The sequence below is a fragment of the Nipponia nippon genome, unplaced genomic scaffold (genome assembly GCF_047370975.1).
Source record: "Nipponia nippon isolate SJK-2023a ecotype South Korea unplaced genomic scaffold, ASM4737097v1 scaffold_1, whole genome shotgun sequence".
NCBI lineage: Eukaryota > Metazoa > Chordata > Aves > Pelecaniformes > Threskiornithidae > Nipponia > Nipponia nippon.
This window is the reverse complement of record NW_028262290.1, coordinates 132,235,300-132,254,079: the sequence shown is the minus strand read 5'-3', so window position 1 is coordinate 132,254,079 and position 18,780 is coordinate 132,235,300. Positions and strand designations below refer to the sequence as shown.

General features: G+C 44.1%; 1 protein-coding gene across 2 annotated transcripts in view; it reads right to left on the bottom strand.

The window, feature by feature from the left end:
- Nucleotides 1-17,752, bottom strand: part of RAPGEF5 (Rap guanine nucleotide exchange factor 5) — a 167,452-nt gene extending 149,700 nt beyond the window's left edge. Inside the window, exon 1 of one of the 2 annotated variants that reach the window (XM_087773465.1) lies at nucleotides 17,464-17,752. In XM_087773465.1, coding sequence (XP_087629591.1) covers nucleotides 17,464-17,646 — 183 coding nt within the window. In that variant the 5' untranslated portion in view covers nucleotides 17,647-17,752. The remainder of the gene's footprint in view (nucleotides 1-17,463) is intronic. The other variant, XM_087773455.1, reaches the window with a different exon arrangement.
- Between the last annotated feature and the right edge of the window lie 1,028 nt (nucleotides 17,753-18,780).

Here is an 18,780-nt window from a genome sequence, read left to right as displayed (position 1 = left end):
CAAGACTTCCACCCTAGAGAGACAGATTTCCTCACTGGTATTCTTTACCCTTAATTTTAATTACCTGCCTTTCTTCTGACATATATCTTTATTTTCATTCTTTATTCATATAACAATTGTTTGCACACATTTGATATTACTAAAGCACATGGATACATCACATCACACCTATGCTGCATTATTCTGAATTTACTCGCTGTAAATTTACTCACTCTAAACTCAATTAAGTCTACAAGTCCTTCTTCCTACTGCTGTGGAAGTTTGATCCCTCAGTGTGAGGGCTGGGGGTTTATTTCTCTCCTGAGATTTTCCAGCTGGTACCAGGGAGTTTTTTAATTTTGATCGACAGTTTTGAAGGGTAGGACCTTGCTCCAACAAGAGACATTTGAAAATGTCATGAATAGAACTGGTCCTTATAAGGGTTCTCCGCATTCATCATTTATTCTCAAGACAGCATGGGTGACATCAGACAAGGCCTGCACAGGTGATCCCTGCACCTCTCCTCAGGCTTAGAATACAGATGTTCAGCCAAACTCAGTTTAAGCAAAAAGCCACAAAATTTGACAAGCTACTCTTGTGAGATTAACGCCCTCTGTGATGATAGCACACTCAAATTCATAGAAAAAGGAAGTGTTGCACTAAACATTTTGTGGAGAAAGTATATATGAAAAAAACTATTTTAGGCAGCCTAACTAACTAAACAAACAAACAAACAAATAAATAACAAGAATTATCCTTCAATTGGTCCCACGTCAGTCTCTTGTCCCATGTAAGGCCATTAATCCTGGTAATCTCCCAGCCCTCAGAAAAAATCCTCCAGCAAAACTAGACCTGGTATTTAAAGCATAAAGTTCCTACCCCTTTGTTTCATTCCTTATATGCATTAGGAGGCTTTTAAACAAATATAAAGACGCAGATGTTTTTTTCCTTTACAAGAAAGGTACTATTCCTTAAACAGAAAAGAAAAAAAACACAATTTGAGTCAAAGGATTAGAAAAGTTTTCTATTTTTACATCTGATTAAATTATCTGAATTAATTAACCTTTAATTGCATTTGCAACTATTATCTAGTTCTGCATCCCAACAGAAGTCCCACCATATGATGTCTATATCCTAGTCAATCTTATTCCCGTATTCAGACACATGCAAAAAAAAAAAAAAAAAAAAAGAGTGCTAGAGTCTAAATTAGCATGAAAAACATGTGTGCAGTAGAAAAAAGAAGTCCATAATATTACAGCAGTGCAGGGATCTGAGGTGAATTGTATGTTAGGAAGTTGAATGTACATGCCTATGTCAGATATGTCTTGACAAAGAGACTGAATTCTCTATGATTTCAACAAGATCTCTGTACATCAGGTGCTATAAGGAAGATTACTCCTCCGGAGGAACTGTTTGGGGGTTATTTGTCTCACTGTGGAATGGGCCAGACACCCACCAGGTATGGGGATAGTCCAGAAAATATGTATCAGAAGATCATGCTAAGGGTTTAACCGTAGTTGGCACAGCCCAGTGAAACTCTATTAAGCAGCCTTCCTAGTCAACTGGTTATAAGCTTTTGTTTTAAAACCGAAGTGTCTTGTCTTGAAAGCTGTGGATGACCTTTCTAAGGCTGTTTCAAAATGTACATGAGGCAGTAACCACAGCTCGCACCTGCAGAATCTGCAACAACCCAGATGAGTATCTCATCCTTCACTGAAGACAGCAGTGGTAGCATTATAACTATTTTTAAGGAAATACTCATTAGAACACGTAAGAGAGAAGCAGAAGGTCACAATGTGAACATAAGCACGCTTATCAGTTGTGTGTGCATATAAAAGAAAAGTAGAATAGCCTCTGCCTTACTCACAGCCCAAGTATAGCTGAGCGTATCCTGAACAAAGCAACCTCAAAGAGCCAGCAGAACAGTATGCTGATGCCATAGTACAATCAGAGGAAGGGACTCACACATCACTGACTTTCTACGGGGTCACATTTCCACCACCTGAGGACAGTCAGGCCTGGCAGCCAGTGCTAAGAAAAGTACATTTGAGGAGCATCTGACCATCAGACTAAGCAGCAGCTCATGCATTCCCTGTGCTACTTGGAGCTGCATTCTCCTTGCCCTACCAGACACACCACTGTCCGTGGCTCTTCCAGGATCCTCCTTCACATATCCATGTAAAGCAGCAATGCAGAACTGAGCCACCTTCTTCTGCTTCACCAGACTGACTCTTCACCCCAAGATCCTTTGTCCCATGGAAATAAAAGTACCAGAGGTAAAGACCGACCACATTTTTTCAGGTCTAGGGGCAAAGAGGATTAAACTTTCTTCCTCTTTAATATTCTGCATCATAGCCAACGCTTGCAACATCGATCACTTCAACATGTTGTTATCCTCCTTCCACTTGCCCACTGTATCCTGGTTACCAGCCCACCCAGATTTAAAAGTCAGTAATAAATATAATTTTAAGTCAGCAAATGTTTTCTGACCTACGCAAAGCAGGAGGCAGGAGAGAGCAAGGAGAGCGGGGGAGACATGGGGAACTGCTGCCTTTAAAGCAATATGCCCATGGAAGATGCTAATTTGTTAGAGAATTTAGACTGAAATCCAGGAAGCAAAATGATCTAAAGGATTAATATACTGCAGTATTCCCCACCGCAGTGACTGATCTGTCAGAGAATACCAGAGATACTCTACCTGTGTTTCTACAAACACTAACAAAGAGCAAGAGGTCAGTGACCTCCTAAGAGTCTGCTGTGACACTCAGTCTGCCCTCATCAATTCACCAAGGAAGCCTGGGCCAGTCTGAATGCCCTACCAACGTAGGTAAATACCTGTTCAGACTCTTCCAACCCCTCTGCCATGACAATCTCAAAAGCCCCTCCAGCTCAATAACTCATTCTGCAGCAGGGACACCCGAGCCATCAGTTAAACTCTGGCACTAGGGCAGATTGATGGCAAATCACCACTTACTGTAAGACACCTTCATTTTGAGGTACACCGTCTTCAAGAATCAGTTGATTCTCACCCCAATCAACTTGCCCACTGCTCCATCCTTTCCCACGCCAGCTTTTTAGAGATGACTTCAAACCAGTCCTTGTCTCAGTGGAACCACCACCACAAACCACATGAGCTTCACCAATTTCACCTAAGCCAGCCTAAGCTATGGGATAATGTATCTATTTGGTCACCTCTCAAATGCAAAAAAAAACCTGTAGCAAAATTAAACAGAGTTTCAGCACCTTCTTGGTACGTAGATACACACACAGAGACTTCTTCAAAAAGCAAAGCTTGCAGAAAGATTAACAAAAGTTTTTTCACCTCTAATCTATTTGCTCCCTTTTATCTATGCAATGCCGTAATATCTGTTGTGGGCACTGGACACAGAATCTAACTGGAGAGAGCCTCTAGGACACCATTCCTGGTCAGTAAACCCTTGCCTTGGAATTGACTTCCCTGCTCCCTCCACCAGGATATGATCAAAAGATCAGATGGGTTCATGAACAACAAAGTAATGGGAACGGGAACACTCTGGAGTTTGGAAGATTACACGGGAGGTTTGTTTGCATGTTTTTAGCGTGCCTCATGCTTGTTGACGTTTTTAACTTCTCCACTTGTGCCAAGAGGTAACAATGACTAACTTAGGAGGGAAAAAGTCACAGTATAAAGAAACAAGCATCCACATACTGAAACAGGAGTTGGCTCAGGCTGAAAGAAGATGACTCACAGACCCTCAGTATTTAGCTTTGTTTCTAAAAGTCAGATAACACCAAGAACCGTTAAAGCAAGGGATTAAGTCTGTTTTCTTGCTTAACTCAAATTAAAAAAAAAAAAAATCAGGTTTCCACTTTGGGAAGTCTCACAAAATTTACCATTAGTTCTTCAGTGACAGAGGACAGTTTTTAACTCAGGTTTATAAAAATAAATTATTATTGTCTCTGGATAGCTTCTTTGGAATTATTTTTATTTACAGAATGGAAGAATGTAATGTTTCCATATCCGCTCCCACCAACCTGCCATAAATTTCCCTGTAATGTGTTTTGCTATTAATAAGCAACTGAAGTAGGTCCTTCTCTACAGTCACAATAAATGGACTCTCAAAGAGCACAAGTTTGCATTTTTTAATGGTTTTTAATAAGACCACAACTTTGACTTAATAGCAGTGTTGCTCTTTAGCTACACTGTGTTTAAATGCAAAAGTCCACTACAGGGACATTTTCTGTCCCTGTTTTTAATAAAGAGCTTTACAAGATTAGAGAGCAGTTGTCTGTAATGCAACATTCTTTGAAAGTCTTTGGTAAGTGATTTGCCTGTTAGATAGTTCTGATCCTAGCAGCAGTTTTGCCATAAAGTTGCCTAGGCAGAAAAATTTTTAAAAAAATTAAAAAAAGAACAAACCACTTTCTTCCCCTCCCTGCTCTTTCTGCTTTGATCTATTGGACAGGTAGCTACTTCTTAATAAGCATATTCTCTACTCCATCACTGCAGTTTTTAAACAAAATACTGATAGTAGCGGTGCCAAGAGATACTCTTGTAGAGCCCTGCTCAGAGCTTATTTGGCAAAGTTGTTGGTGACTAGTCTGTGTAGAGCCTTCCAAACAGTTGTCCGCCCACTGAACAGGAGCTTCACCAGTCATGAATATAATATTTCTTACAAGGATAGGAAAGCCTTTGACACAGTGTGTTTTAGCAAGGTCAACATTGACATGGTATTAGCTGGTTTTCTTGTATGTTCAGAGACCATCTACACAGCAATACCCTACAGATGTACCTCCAACTCCAACCTCCAACTGACATAGTACAGACTCACCCTAACACACAGAACTCCTCTAAAGAAGCTAAAGCAGTCTTTCCTGGAGAGACAAAACACTGTAAATGATCAAGCAATAGTGAAGTGATGAAGGATAAGAACAGGATTAAACAGGCTCTTTCCGTTTAGACAAGGAAAATATGAAGATGCCCCAATGTTACATCCTAGGCTGAATGCTGTTTAATAAAGCATATTTGTGATGTCAGTACCAAGATAAGCAAATTTTGTTTATACGATTTTGGTTAGTCACAATCAGAAGTCTATAAACAACTTCAGATGGACCTAGTCAAGGTAGGTAAGTGGACAACTCCATGTTAAATTACGTTTATCCATATCAAATGTAAAGTAACACCCATTGGAAGGAAAAAATGCTGACAACTTACGTGGTTTTAAATTAACTATATCAACTTAAAGAAAGCAACCTGAATGGCTGTGAAGACTGTTCAGTGAAGAACTAATCTGTGCCACCAGGATCTCTAAAAAAGACAGCAAACTGCTAGGATGAAAAGCCTACATGATGGAGAGAGGGAGGAAATTGCATGATTTATATAAATCAGCAGTGCAGTCTCATCTAGAATATTACATTCAGCACAAGCCATCACAAGTTCAAAGGGACATTGCAAAAACAGATAGAGTTCAAAACAAGGTAACAAAAATGATTACAGCATAGAAAGAGTCTTCTAGAGAGACTGGGATTGCTTGCTTTAAAAAACAGCTGTGCAAAAGAATACATAAAAACTAGCTTTACAGAAGGTGGAAGTTCCCTGCCTCATAACAACAACAGAAGGGTCATTGAAATTAAAGGTGGAGTATTCAAAACTGATCAAAAAGAAATGCTTGTATTAGCAACAAAATAAACCAAAGCGTATTTTTCCTTCCCTTGTACAGTCATTATCACCAAACCCCACACACATGCTCTGTAAATGTGAGTTCCAAGATGAGTCTGAAGCCAAAATAGTAGCCAGAGTCATTAAAAGGCTGTATTTGTATATGGGTAACATGAAAAGCTATAACTACAATGGTTGATAGTAACAACCTCCAAGCATCGGAGTATAAGGTATCTCTGGTTATTTGAAACCAGAAAAAACAAACAAACAAACAAACAAACCCCAAAAAAACACCAATGTGGAAGGCAAGCTATACAACATTTGCCCACACACTCTCTTGAAAGCACAAGAAACTTTATATCTGTGGCTAAAACAGCTACCTGTTAGATCAACCTTAAAACTTACAGATATAGGACTAGATGAACCATCATCATCTTGAGCCACTACAACATGTTTTGTATCTACACTAGCTGCCTCTGAAATAATTGGTTTGTTTTTTTTTTTAATAAAACCTCTACCAGTATAACATAAATATTTATTGCTACATTGAATTGCAAATGATCAACTCAAAAATGGGACTTTTTAAGCAGGACTTCAGATAAATTCTCAGTTTATGCACACACTGTATTGAACTGGGGACAGACATAGCAATAGAAAAAAAAAACAAGAGACATCACTCCTGCTATTCAGCTTGTAGACTCACCAGTTTTAATGCATGTCCTGGCAACCTAAGAGACCTATTGATTTGCAGCCATTCATTCAAGAGCCATGAAAGCCATAATTAGATAAACAGCTTTGGTAAAACTAATCTGAAACTCATTTGTTTGGGGACTGTCTGTTTAATGAGATAAAACAAGAAAGTAAATATCTACTGAATGTTCCTCCTTGTATCCTTCAACACAATAATAAAAATACAAATAAAGAGGTATTCATTTAACTGCCATTATTATTTTTGCATTTTATGTATTTTATTCTAGCAATTGCTGTCAAAGGCAATTACAAAGACAATATTTATGAATATCTATGTTCTAACAGGCTGACCAGTTTTATCCATCTCTTTCATACATGTGGATACTGAGGAATAAAGAGAACAGGCCTTCTCATCATTTGTAAACACTCTTCGAGCTGACATAGCTTTTTGATGGCATGTATGGTGTAAGTTTTTAAAGTATCCAAGTTTCATTTTTGGACATGACTATGCCATTCTTTGTGACAGAAGTTAAATTCTCGTTAAGTTTTCAAAAGTGGTTATAACAATTAATCTAGGAGGATTATTATATTTTGTATCTCAACTAATGTTTTTCCAACAAAATGATGAGGAAGACTACTTTAAAGAATTCCTATGCATAATTCAGTGCTAGCACAGACAGATGTTACAGTTTATCCTTCTTAAGCTGAAACACGTTTAAGCTCGGGATATGCTGCGTCCTCACCTTTCTTCTTTGGCAGCTAACTACTAGATTCTGCTCTTGTTCCTTTAGGATTTGCATCTCCCATGAGTTAGGTCTTCCTTAACAAACTCCACAAATCTCGGTTTGTCCCGCAACATAGGTTCAGCAGCAGCCTCACAGCCCACACCCCCAGATTTGCTTTTGCTGCCAAGAGGCTTCAGGCGCTGCAGAAATGACAAACCGCAACAAAGCAGTGGATTGTACACAAGCTGGGACCCAGACCAGATCTAAGGGATTCTTTTAGCTCATTCCTTCAGCCATCCAGTAAACAACAGCTTTGAGACTTCCAGAGCTAACCATGCGTGTGCATTGTTTTTCTCCCCTTCTTTCCATATTTTAAAAATCAATTTATGCATCGCTGAAGTGCATTCACCTATGGGATAAAATGGAGCATCTGCTTAACAGTGTGCAGTAGCAGTCTACGACAGCAAATGATTACCCCATCCATCTGAAATTACAAAGTGTTTTAGGATCACTGAGTCTAGCTCTTTTGGCCAGAAAACCACAATTAAATGCTTATCGTCTTAAAAAAAACAAATAAACAAAACCCAAACACCTGCTCTCGCTCTCCCTACCCCAAGCAACATCATAAATTCTTGATGCTCACAAGTGGTTTGGACCTCAGTTTTCTGTTGTGAGGGGGTTTTTGTTGTTTGTTGTTTTGTTTTCTTTTTTTTTTTTGGAAGGGGGGGGTGCTGGGGTCAGGGAGCTTAATCCTACACATGCAGTACTTCCTCTGGTTTACTGCTCCTCAGTACTGACCTGCAGACTGCATACTGTCTACTGTATCACGAAGGGCATGGTTTGGCATACATCGCTTTGGCCAGTGGTATCACTGTAAGCAGCCACAGCCCCTTGCTTGGTGCTGCCTGCTCCACAGTCCCAGTGATGATGCTAACACACAACCTGCAGAGATGCTCAGAAGGGACAGCCACAGCAGAAGCTACCAGCAGATCACAATAAAGCACACACATATAAAACCCACTCCATAATTAAGCAACAAGACTGCTGAAGAGGCTCTGAACTATTTCTTTCCTTACTGCTCTAAGTCATGTAGCCCATGTGTGTCTCAGCCATATAAATACTTAGGTATGAGGTTCAGGAAGCAAGGAAAGAAAGGTGTGTCCATCCCCCGTCCCCCCCCCAAAAAAAATCAAGGCAACAAAGAAAGTTGCATTCTTCACAATCAATCTTTTAAAAAAGGCAAACTAAAAAACATCCATAATTTTAAGCTTTAATGGGTTAATTCAGTTCTAAATCTGAAGGCAAAAAAATATTATTGATGCTACGAATACAGCTTTACTGGTATTTATAGAGACTGAAGGGTTTTGGTTTTTTTTCACCTCAATCAGCAGAATATTTTCTTTTTGTACTATAAAAAGTATATTGACTTTTAATCAGTTAGCCTGCTGTGTCCTCTGCAGGAAAATATCTTGTGAAAAAAGAATTCATCAGAATAAACTGTATACTATAGTATTTAAATATTAATAATTGACCCTAGCTTAATATAACAGCCATAAGTAGATCATTTTACAAGGTCAGACTAACCCAAGTCAAACCATAAGTTAACTGAGATAAAAGACACCGTGACAATTATGAATAGCTACTGCCTTTTACACCTGGAACTTGAAAATATTCAGATCCTGCTTCCATGGCTTTTAACTTTACAGCCCCAATGACTTAATTTTTATCCTTAAACTTTTGCCAAAATCGCAGATGTAATGAAAAAAAAGAGTATAAATCAAAAGGTGTCATACACATAAAGTTTATACAGCAGATAATAAATAACAACCTAAAATATTCCACTGAAATGGATCTATATGACCCTACAGCATCTGCAAGGCAGCCTGATTTGGGAAAAAAGAGGTTTGGGAGTTTGTGCACAAAGAGCAGAGCAACGTATGGATGGCCTAGCTAAGACAGCCCTGAGGGACTAGAGAAGAATGGAGCACTCTCACTCTGTCCAGAGTTAAAAGGTGCCCCATTTTCTTTTCAGTCCTACAGCACAATACTGAACCCCAACCAATGCTAAGGCTCTTTTTCTAAGCAGGAATGTGAACCCCTAATAGAAGATGGCTCACATCCCAAGGAGACAACTGTGTAACCTACAGCACCTGGGTGCCTGGCGATCAAGCACAGGAACACAGTGAGGCCCATCTGGGGTCTTGAGTAGTTCAGCAGAGCCAGACCAAAAGTCAGTGTACTGAACCCCACTGCTTCATACGCTGGCTGTTACACCCAGCACCCATCTGGGGTGAGGTCAGAAACCATGGGTGGACAGGACCACTTCAGCTATAACTGAGTGAGCAAGTTACATAGTATAAAGTTATATACTATAAGTTACATAGATAAGCATAAAGTTACATAGTATAAGTATAAAGAACAAGCAACTTCCTTTCCCATATGTGAAATATCACTTTAATTGTTGTATATTAAGGTTAAAACATCTGTTTTATTACAATAACTTTCCATTAATTAGGTCGAAAAGATGGCATATTCTGCTTTCCTTTTTTTCCCCTGCTTTTAAAATGCTACTGCCTCCTACTTTCAGCATTTTCATCGGCATAAAAATACACAGCTTGTTTTGCTATTTCCTCACAGTGGAAATGGAATTCAAACCACTGGGGCCAAGCGAGTAACAACAGCTGAATACAAACCTTAACGGAGTTTGTCATAATTGTACAGTGCGGCGCTTGTTCATTCATCCAGGCGGCTGGGAAATCTAGCATGAATTAACCAATAATGCAGGTTTGCAACCAAGCAAATTAAAGTATACAATTCCATAAAGTGAATTTTGTTTATTTCCCTTTAAATATATAACTAAGGGGACAATCAGCTCACATTTAAATGGAGCCTTTCATCAAGATGTAACACTAGCAGAAATTTTGCAAATACTCAAACACATTCCTTTTAATTCCAATGGAGTTGATCTTATTTCCTACATAGATTGCCTTGATAGGTTTCCAAGCCACACACGGCAGCACCACATCTGAGGATCTGCAGGCTATGTCCCTTAGAAACAGGACCAAAACCAAAAGTGAAAGTAGCAAGATCCTTGTTCAACCAGAATTACAAAAACATGCATGGCCGATCGATATTTTCTTTTGGAGTCCCTAACTGAAGGTGTTATTACAATTGCAGGAAAAGCATCACTTAAAGACTGAGCTTGGGCAAAATTTACTCAAGGTGTTTTCACCTTGAGATTCATTTGCAGTGTGGGCAAGGGGTTAAAGACGAGACCGTGTTTCATAGCAGCCGACTGTGGGCCAAAGATGGACTTACCAGGATATAGAATCATAGAATCATTAAGGTTGGAAAGGACCTCTGAGATCATCGAGTCCAACCTGTTAACCTAACTGCCTGGTCCACTTCTAAACCATGTCCCTAAGCTCCACATCCACACATTTTTTGAATACTTCCAGGGACTCTGATTGTACCACTTCCCTGGGCAGTCTGTTCCAATGCCTAACCACTCTCTCCGTGAAGAAATTTTTCCTAATATCTAATCTAAATCTCCCCTGGCACAACTTGAGGCCATTTCCTCTCATCCTGTTGCTTGCTACCTGGGAGAAGAGACCAACCTCCACCTCACCACAACCTCCTTTCAGGCAGTTGTAGAGAGCAATAAGGTCTCCTCTCAGCCTCCTCTTCTCCAAACTAAACAGCCCCAGCTCCCTCAGCCACTCCTCGTAAGACTTGTGCTCTAGACCCTTCACCAGCTTCCTTGGACACGCTCCAGCACCTCAGTGTCTTTCTTGTAGTGTGGAGCCCAAAACTGAACACAGTACTCGAGGTGTGGCCTCACCAGTGCCCAGTACAGGGGCACTATCACCTCCCTGGTCCTGCTGGCCACACTATTTCTGATACAAGCCAGGATGCCATTGGCCCTCCTGGCCACCTGGGCACGCTGCTGGCTCATGTTCAGGTGGCTGTCAGCCAACACCCCTAGGTCCTTTTCCACCGGGCAGCTCTCCAGCCACTCCTCCCGCAGCCTGTAGCGTTGCATGGGGTTGTTGTGACCAAAGTGCAGGACCCGGCACTGAGCCTTGTTGAACCTCATACAGTTGGCCTCGGCCCAACGATCCAGACTGTCCAGATCCCTCTCTAGAGCCTTCCTACCTTCAGGCAGATCAACATATGCTCTGGCCAAAAGAGAGAAAGGAAACTCAAAACCTGTCCCATAGCCTAGTGCAAGCTGCTGCATTTTTTTTCTGTGTCAAAGCGCCAAGGTCTATTTTATGCACCTTCCATGAGCACAAGACGCATGATGGCACCTCTTCCCCACTCGGCAGCGGCACGTGCTAGTGCTGCACCTGGACCTTCCCAGGGATCCTAGAAAGCAGCTGAGATGTCAGTCCAGGCACTGCCAGCCTCACACCCGGTGCCAGTGTAAGATCACAGGCAGTGGGCATCATCCTGGCAACCAGACTAATCCCCAGCCTCAGGAAGAACAATAACTTTGCATTCTGCAAAACTTATTAGGTTACTTCCTAGGGCAAAAGAGTGGGTTTGCCTTTCATTTCATTCAACTGTAGTTAATCAAACCCAGGCATAATTTTTCAGATGTCATAACACATGGGCTAATTAAGAAATATTCTCAATTTAATAATTCACTGAACACTGACTATGAAACAAATTATTATGCAAATAAACACAAGAGACACTGAAATTCCCCATCAGCTACCGTGGTCACTGTCGCTAAGCTATTTTACTCATTACTTAACATTTCATGTGTCACCAGTCACAGACCTGACAAGTTAAAGGATACTGTGAAAGACAATTATCTTAATCAAATACATTTAGCAGGAATACATAATAAGCCTGATTACAATAGCAAAAATTCAAGACTACTTACCACGACTATTTTTAGTCACATAATAACTGCCAAAGTGATGGGGGTATTAAGTTACTGAGTAGAACCTCTATGGCAGGCTTTAAAGCAAAATGTAACCAATATCAATCAGCCTATTTCAATAATACTTCTGACAGTAAAACTTTTGATTCACTGAGCCAATCCAGTATTTTTTTGCACTGATTTCAGCCAGTACAGCATCTACACACTACAACACCGCATCTTTTTAATGCAGGATAAACTCCAAAATTAAAGCCTCTCTAGTATATATATACATAGGTACCAGAGCAATTGTTCTCCTGATTTTTTTTTCTCCTCTTCTCATTAACCACACTGGTCAAGTGAGCATAAAGGTGCTAATGAAATATGTTGATGGCACAAAATTGGAAGCATTGTCAAAACAAATGTAAACAGAATGGCGTACAGGAAGATTAGGTGACTTCAAGGACTGGAATATTAGGAAAAGAATGTAACTCAGCAGCATGAAAAGACAAGGTCACTCAGGCACTATTAAGATGAGGAGCTGCCAACAAGAATATGGACTGCTATAAATGTCAGTCGTTGGTAGGAAGATTACCTGAGTACAAGGTAGATCTATATGTTTGGCTCAATCAAAATGTAACTATCAACCACCAACATAATGTAGCCATGGAAAGAAGTACTGGAAATTCTGAGTATTTCCAGTAGGGAATTTCTAATGTCCTGGCAAAACCTCATCCACAACACTATGGTTTCCCCAATCACAGGATGAATTGATTGAGAGTAACTTGAATGACATAAGCAACCGAAAGCTTCTTACAAGGGATGAATAAAAGTTTAGCAAAATGTAGGTTGAGAGGTTTGGATACTTCATTTAATTAAAACAGATTGCATATAATTTGATTTTTTTCCTCTGCCAAAGAAGAGTTGTCTCCAACAGCATGACAACTGCCAGTGCCAGAATATATGATAGATATCTCTAATATGCTCCAACCCTCCAGCTATTTTCAGCTTGGGAACCTTCTGTGCCTGATGAGGATTATGTATGTTCAATACATTTCTCTTCCATGAACTTCTCCAGTCTCACCCTGAACTCATGTAAACTTTTAGCATCCATACCCTAACTCGTGTGGTTTATTTTCAACCTGTATCCCTACAGTCAGTTTACATCCCGACACGCACATACAGCAAAGCTGTCACTCAAAACAGAGCTAAGGCAAAGACGGTCTGAGAACACTTGCCTGGTTGAAGACCAGGAACCTCACAAAAGTCATTGCAAGGTCTCAGAAAAGAAAATAGTCATGGTATCTCTTCAACTTCCAGCAAGCCAAAAGGCATGTCCCATGGTGAAGGTTTGTACAGGCCAGCAAGATCTTTCACGATATCCGAGTAATAGGGTTTGACACCATGATGCCCAAAAGGTTTTCCAGCTGCGCTACTGTGACAAAGAGTAACATCCATGCTCACATATAACAACAGTATTTTGCTTGTGTGTAAATGTGAACCTAGAAAGCAGAAGAGGTCATTAAAAATGTGTGTGTGTCTGTGTGCATATGCAAGGTAATTCCTCCTCTGACTTCTGAGCGCTTCCCTGCTCTCCCAGGAGGCACTCAGGAGCGGCAATAGCTCCATTGAGTCCAACTGAGTGTTGTGAAAAGGATTTTTGGCATGATGGAGTGACTGCTGCACTGATGTGCCTGCAGGACCTCGCTGCTGGCGTTCCTGGTGCTTCCAGGGGCAGGGACCCATATTTCATCACTAATTACAAGAAAAAGGGGAGGAGAGGAAGACATCTTTGACAAGCACGAGGAAGAACAGCAAAGATAGTTCATAGCCAAAATACTCATGCTTACTACATGTACACTGAACACATACCTCAAGGAGGCAAACTAGGAAACAGAAGGGTCCCACTTTCCAAAGATTTTGAGAAAGCACATGGCAGAGGGGAACGGTTCCACAGGGCACAGCGTCCTACCACAGCACATCCCTCCTCTGCCTCTGCACAAGCTCTGACACACACACAACTACCACAGCTTGGATCCACAGATTGGATCATTTTCTGCTGTTTTATCCAGCAGAAACAAAGAAGCACCAAGCAGAGGATGAGGAGTAAAACCCACACCTCGCAGCTCACTGTGCAACTGCAGCTTAACCCCCAGTGCCATCTCAGACATCTGTGCTACACCTGCCCTAAGACTGAATTTAAGAAAAACCACCATCAGGGACAAGGCCAATGTCCAGTTCAAAGTTCAGGAGCTTTAAAAAAAGCATTGGGCTTCCCTAGCAAAGGAAATGGAGGTTAGTTTTATCTGTTATCAAACAGTCTAGTGCCAAGGGCCAAGGACTGAGAAGCCTAAAGAGATTTAAAAAATTTATTCCACCCCATACTGGTTTGCCAAATTTATTCCATTTTTCTATACTACCCTCTACTACGCAATGCTTTCCTCCCCACAGGAACTATTTGAACTGCATGCAGTGAAGTACATCCTTAAAACAATTATAGCACCCTTAACACATCCATTATATTTTATTATCCATAGTACCCAAGCATGCACACATGCAGATTATCCCTGCTTTATAGATGAGGAAGCAAACTGCACTGCAGGCGGTCCCTCAGCAAGTCAGCATCAGAGGCAGACCCCCTGCTCAGGGGTCATAACATTTTTCTAGGAAATTAAACAAGCCAGAATTTCAGCTGGTCAGCATTTACTTGAAAACAGCTCACCTAAGTGAGCAACATTCCTGATGAAACCAGCTGGACAAATAAGACTCTCAGCTTGGCGTTTGAACAAACAAAAAAGCACAAAGAAAAAGTCACTGGAGAGGAAGATCAGACTAAATTTTTTTCAAAAGGGATAGAGGGAATGGAGATTTCATAAGCAAACAAAATCCTCTAAAATTAACTTTGAATTAATTTGAAATACTTTTTTGAGGTGGGGAAAAAAAGGGATCTTTGTTTCATATTTGTGTTACTCAACCTTCCTCCAATCTTATTTTAAGGCTTTAAGAGTCACGTTTAAAAGGGAAAGTATATTTAAAAAATGCTGCATTTTATTTTTCTAACATATCCCTTCGCTCTCCCAAATACTGTCATTTTCAGGGTTGAAGTTATTCTCCACATGAAATAGAAATATGTGAAAAGTGTCGTGCCCCTAAAATTCTATTTCTAAGCATAAAAGGCACATGCATGGAGCAGACAGGAATCAAGACGGGGCACTGCTAACAGAGCCAGACTGCTCCCTGGAGAATCGCACGTGTGGAAGAGGCCCTCCATGCCCCTCAAGGTGTTTCCAAAGGGAACAAGTCACATTAACATCACTACTGGACTCCTAGCACGACCTGTGCCTCAGAACACCCCACTAGGCACCTGCGCTGCTGAATAATTCCAGCTGCAGAGGAATCCCTGCAAACCCAGAGACAGCAGAGCACAGCAGTCCCACTCTCCACAGAGGACCAAGCCACCGGCCAGAAGGTCCCGCTGGAGCCATATAGCATCTCCATTCGGCATCGCTCGCTGATCCAAGATCTGCAGGGCTGACTCCAGACTGACTTACAAACTCACCGTCCTCCCTCCAGCCTTCTTCCTACCAGGATAGACAGTTCAAGGAAAACTTTGCAAGATGGCCCACAGGGTACTGGAAGGCAAAGCCACAGACGACACCACCGCTAAACCTGTCACGCTGTGTTTGCTGGTCCGTAACGCGGCACATCAGCAAAGACAGGCAGAGCCTCAGCTGGGACTGCATTAAGCAAGACAGAACCAAGGCTTCAGCAAGCACAACTGAGCTGCACAACCCAGGAGCTACCCAGGCTTCTCACCCGGGTGTTAACTCACCCACTCCAAATATTTACAGAGTTAACTGTTATACCACTCACTTGTCAAATGCTTTCAGTAGCAGTGAGAAATAACCATGAGGATAAACCTGAGCCTGCTCTGCATGGTGTCGCCCTGAAGCGTCACAAATTTGTTGTGCTAGAACAGTATTTCAGACCTGCCGACAAACCAACACCGTTACCAGCAGCGGTTCTGCACTGCTTCTTACCTCCTCATTGCACACTTACTCCATTTCTTTGGTAGTATGCTTTTAAAGTGGAACAAATTAAACTCAATTCAGAAAAGGTCTCGTCTTTGTTGGAAGACAGATATCTGCCATAAACATCCTGTTAGGGCACAGCGAGACTTGGCTATTTAAAATTATATGAATCCCCTTAGGTCTGTGTTCATATGGACGCTTGTCAAGTGGATAACAATTTCACCTGAACGATAAAAGTCATTAGGCATCTCCATGCAAACTAGTCTTTATTCAGTGGGTTAAGTTAACTTGAGGAAAGAAACTTATTCTAGAACAGGACACTGAATCAAACATGACTCAGAAATAGCTATTCTGCTGTAAATTTGTATACTACCTTAATCCTATTTATCTGCCTTGCATGCATATCTTCTTATAACAAAGCATTCACCCAGGAAGTTTGGCTTTAAATTCTTACCCTACTGTATTGCACAACAACTTCCCCCTGCAGAGAAAGCATTTATTTACATAGGTAAAGTACTGCAAAGTTGATGTGTACAAATACACATCATGTTGATTTCCCCCCGCTAACTCCCTACACAGGCCTTTATCAGTGCACCAAAAACACACGGCAGCTCGCTCAATTCCCCACGTAGACAAACCCAACCCCGTGTAGGTAAACACAACCCCTTCATTTCAACTACTCAGAGGGTGGGTTTCAGTCCAGTTTTGGCCTGCAGGTAAGCTTTGCCGTGCCCTGATGGCAATCCCACCCCCATGGCATGGCTCCAGTCATGATGAGGAGGCTTCAGAGGCACGAGTAGCCACTCGCCACCGTGGGTCCCAGCTGCAGCGGTGTCACACCGTGCTTCGCCAGGGCGCTGCTTCCTACCAAACCACCCCTGTACCGTCAGCCTTTCTAAAGATGGGCGAACTTGAGTGAAATTCGGCTAGGGATTGCCACGGTGCCCACCCGACCCCACGGCCTCAGCCTCTGGAGGCACGCGAGGCTGGGGGCAGAGCGCGCCCAGAAAGGCTTCAAAAACGGGGGTGCACGCTGCAGTTCACTGCTTTAACACGCGTTTGTGCAAGCGTCCGAGCACACCTGCGCAGCAGCATCTCCTGACAGGCAGGAGGATGCATTGGCCCACGCAAGTTCTGCCACATGGAGGGGAAAAGGAGGGAAGAGCAGAGCCACAGGAGGAGCCCAGAGCTGGGGGCAGGGGCGCGCACCCACCCAGACTGGTATTTCGTTTTTTACCAGAGCTGGCAGCGATGGGCCGAGCCCGGGGCCGGCCTGCGGGCACCCCCGCCCGGGGGCCGCCGAGGTGCCGCCGCGCCGCGGAGCCGCCGATCGCCCTCCCTCCCTGCCGCCAGCCCGGCGGCCCCGCGGAGGCCCCTCACCGCCGCCCGGCCGGGGGCGCTGCGGGCGCCGCCCCGCCTGCCCCGAGCACGGCCGCCCGGCGGGCAGGGCGGGGGGCGGCCCCGGCGGGCAGGCGGCGGAGGCGCTGCCGCGGGCCGCCCGCCGGCTCCCTCCCTCCCTCCGTCACTCACCCGGCCGGCGGCGCTCTTCCTCCGCAGCGTCAGCCCGCTCCGCAGCAGCGCCGGCAGGTCCCGCAGCTTCTGCCGCAGCTGCACCGGCGGCGGCGGCTCGTGGGCTCCGCCGCCGGGGCTCCAGCTGCGGGCCAGCTCCGCGCCCTCACACGGCGACGGCATCTTCACGGAGCCCACGGCCATGCCGCATCCCTGCCGGGCTGCGGCGCGCAGACACGCTCGCCCGCCCGCTCTGCCCGCCCGCCTTCCCCTCGCGTCGCCCCAGCCCCGCTCCCACCCACAGGCAGCAGACAGGCAGGCAGGCAGGCAGGAGGCAGGCAGGCACCGCTCCCACACCTTCCCCCGGCTGCGCCGAGCGCGGCCCCCGCACGCCGCGGCCCCGCCGGGCGGGCAGGAAGGGCCCCGCCGCGGCGGGCAGCCCCGGGCGGCGCAGGAAGCCCCGCCGGCCCTCCACCTCTCCCGCCCCGCGCCGCGGCTCGGCTCCGGCAGTGATAAAGTGCAGGTAATGAGGAGGGTGGAGGAGGCGCGGGCGGGAAGAGGCAGAAAGTCCTGTTAACTCCTTTGCGCTCGGGGACCGCCGCCCCGGCCGTGTCGCCACCTCTCCCGGGGGCCTGCGCCCAGCACAGACCCCGTGCCCACGGCGGGGACACGGGGAGGAGGCGGCGGGTCCCAGCTGAGGCGAGAGGAGTTCAGGCTCCTCCAGGGGCTGGGCGGTCTCTGCTCGCTCCCGGAGGGTGTCGAGGCCAGGCTGGAGAAAGCCCCGAGCTGCGCCTGCCGGGCTGGAGGCTTCCCGGGGTCCTCCCCTGCCCGAGTCACCCTATGAGCCCCATTGGTGGCTGTAAGGGGTGAAGCGCTTCCCTGCTCCCTTCCCGATGGGTTCCTGACTCGGTGAGGTGTTTTGTCCTCCATGTTAGCATTGATACTGGAGAAACTGAGCAGTTTATCCCAGGTGAATGACTTGCTTCCAGTCATTCGGGTAATCCCTGGAAGGGAACCCTCAATGCCAGAAACCAGTTCCTTTACTCTTTATATAAGGAAGAAAGATAAATTCGAGGCACTTGTCCAGAATTCAGTACCTTGAATTACAGGGGCTTTATTTAATCTCTGGTATCTACCTTTCCTGCCTCAGTGGTACAGACTCTACCGGAGTGGTACTCCTGTCTGCCAGACTCTATTCTCATCTGTTTAGATCAGAGAACTGAATGTAAGGTGGGGCTCCTCTTACACATCTTCTGCCTCAGAGCTACAAATAAGGCTGACCTGCTCTTCCAGGTTGAATTCACCAGTGCCTAAATGTCTTGGTAAATGGCATTGTAA